We start from the raw sequence: 2,650 nt of genomic DNA on the forward strand, positions 1-2,650 counted from the left end.
ATCTTTTTAATCTTATCATTTTATTTTTCATGAGGTTTTATATCTTTTGTAGCTGAAGTTTTACCTGCAATTTTCAAATAAAAAAATTAACTAACAATTTCGAGAAAATTAGAAAATCTCAAGTCTCCACAAAAAAAGTTCTCATATTTGTTGTTTTCACTGAAAATTTTTGTTTTTTTCGTTTCCTCTTTTTGTGCTATTTAGCCACATTTTTAAGATTTTTGTTTGTATTCTTTTGCAATTTCTAGTCGAATTATAAGTTTCTCATTTTTCCATCAAATAATTAGTCAAATTTTGAGATTTTCGTAATTTTTCAAATTAAATAATGATTTTTCAGTTCTATTCAAAATTTCAACTAAAAATCTTTGATATGTTTCAATTTCGCAAAATATTTTAGATTAATAGCTTTAATTAAACTTATTAAAAAAGAGCTTTTTAAATTTCTTCTCACGCTTATTATTTTTGTCGATTCTCAAGTTTTCAGAGCTTATGTGACATTTTTTAGTGTTTTCATCAAATTTCCAGTTAATTCAAAAATTTAAAATATAAGCTGAAAATCTTTAGTTTATTTCCAATAGGTGATTATAAAACAGAAAATTGAGAAACAAAATTTTATGAGTTTCTCGGTAAAAAAAAACGCTATTTTGCAATTTTTTGCTCCGTTTAAGCAAAATATATTTTTCTTTTCTTTCTTTCTATTCTCTGTTCTGTTCTTTTACTCTACAAGTGTGTCAGAACTCGTGCTCCAGAGAAAAATTTCAAGTAAAGTAAGTAAGTAAAGTAAGTATCAGGAACATGAAAAAAATTCTATCTGTCAAATAATTTTGAAATTCATTTTTTGACATTTGACATTTTTTATCTCTATTTAATGATACTGATGATCTTGTATATGTTTTTTTTTTATAATTATTTGGTAAAGATACTAAACTTTGCCAATAAAAGCCACAAATAACATTAAATTTAGGATACAGCTTCCTTGTTTCCTCTTCTAATACCCTGTAGCAAAAAAAGTTGAAAAATCATTTTTCCAACAGAAAAAAATAGAGTCAAAGTGCAAAATTAAAATTCTCATAACTACGAAATTTTTATAGATAGAATTTTTTAAACATTTTTTTCGATGTCTCTGAAGCGCGAGTTCTGGCGCACTCTGTATATTAAAAAAAGGCAAATTTTGTAATTAATCTTGAAATGAAATGGCAAGCATGCAAAACACCGATCAAGAAGTGACACTTACAACAAAAATTACCTCTTTAATGCAAGGCCGTAGCACAGCACTGTTTCCCGAAACGACCATTCTTGAAACTCCTCTTCAGATCCTGAAGTCACTGAAAAGTCACGCAATACTGCAAAATATTTGCAATTTTCTTACTGCAAACAAGCAAAATTTAATGTTTGGAAAGTTTGTGAAGTTTGTGAAGGATTTCCATGTTAATTATTTAGTGTCAAGTTCACGCGATTGCTAGAGCTTTACTGGAAGCTTTCAAACTCCACGACGAGCTTGCGAAAACACTCACGCTACATGCGCGCACGAGGACTTATTTTGTGATAATTTCACACTTTTCATTAAAAATGACCATTTTTATGACGAAATGTCACAAGTAAAAGTTGGACATGGTGTAAAAATTCTACTTTTGCGCCTAAGCGTTTTTACTTTTACAATTGTCTCTTTCTTGTCTCTTTTGCTGCTTCAGAAATTTCTGTAGATCATTTTGTACTACTAACTGCAGTTAGTGCACTAGTTAAATCAATAAACACTTTTGAAAATATCAACACAAATTCCATAATGCTTGTTTATAAGCGTTGTGATGATTTTATTACGTGTAAAGCGTCCTGATTATTTTGTTCATTTACTTGCTAATTACAGTGTTAGTCTTTACTGCGGATAAAATATTATGTTATTCGGAGTAAAAGTGAGTTTATGTGGCTTAGCTGAATTATTTGTCTCACTACGTTTGGCAAAATACTCCTATTAACATAATATACTATTTTGTGTGAGCTATACATTGAGACAGTTTGTGATTATTTTTAAAGACAGTAATGGGAAAATAATGAGAGTGATATTGAAACTAGACGTGTGACAGTGGAGTTTTATAACAATTCCACTAACCTTGAAAAAATGACATCATTTGTTGTTGATTTAATAGTTTTTAGTCAAGTAAATATACCAAAACTATTATTTTTTTTGTTTCAATTTCAGTTTTTGCTTAGTTGGGTCACTCTGTACATAAAAGTTAAGATTTCATGATTCATGAGTTTACCTTTGCGATTCCATAATTTTTTACAATCAATTAAAATCTGATAGAATTTTAAGATTACAACAATTTAGTTTTCTCTTTCAAACAATTACTCAATTTTTTTTTCATTAGAAATTTTGAAAATTTTAATTTTGGCAGTATTGAAAACAAATCTTCATTCAAAAATTTCAAATTTTTTTAATTCTTGTTCTTTCAAATTGAAAATTAAAAATTGAATTTTTCAAAAGGTGAGAAAAATCTGGACATTTTGGATTCACCTGAAAAATTGAGATTTCGAGTGTTTTGTTTTGCAATTTCTAGTCAAAGTTATGAGTTTTAAGTTTTCAAAATTCTTGTTAATTGCCTATTTTTTTTTTCATTTAAATTCGAAGCCTCGAATTTCACTGTAAAAATTT

At 27.7% G+C, this 2,650-nt stretch overlaps 1 protein-coding gene across 1 annotated transcript in view; it reads right to left on the minus strand.

Moving 5' to 3' along the window:
* The window catches only part of LOC123014562 (ankyrin repeat domain-containing protein 33B-like), a 51,742-nt gene extending 50,433 nt beyond the window's left edge, over positions 1 to 1,309 (minus strand). Inside the window, exon 1 of the mRNA XM_044413738.1 lies at positions 1,235 to 1,309. Within this exon, the coding sequence (XP_044269673.1) occupies positions 1,235 to 1,294 (60 nt within the window). The 5' untranslated portion in view covers positions 1,295 to 1,309. The remainder of the gene's footprint in view (positions 1 to 1,234) is intronic.
* Between the last annotated feature and the right edge of the window lie 1,341 nt (positions 1,310 to 2,650).

Source organism: Tribolium madens, unplaced genomic scaffold (assembly GCF_015345945.1).
Source record: "Tribolium madens isolate multiple individuals breed KSU strain unplaced genomic scaffold, Tmad_KSU_1.1 Scaffold_97;HRSCAF=244;Tcas5.2_LG3a, whole genome shotgun sequence".
NCBI classification, from domain to species: Eukaryota; Metazoa; Arthropoda; class Insecta; order Coleoptera; family Tenebrionidae; genus Tribolium; species Tribolium madens.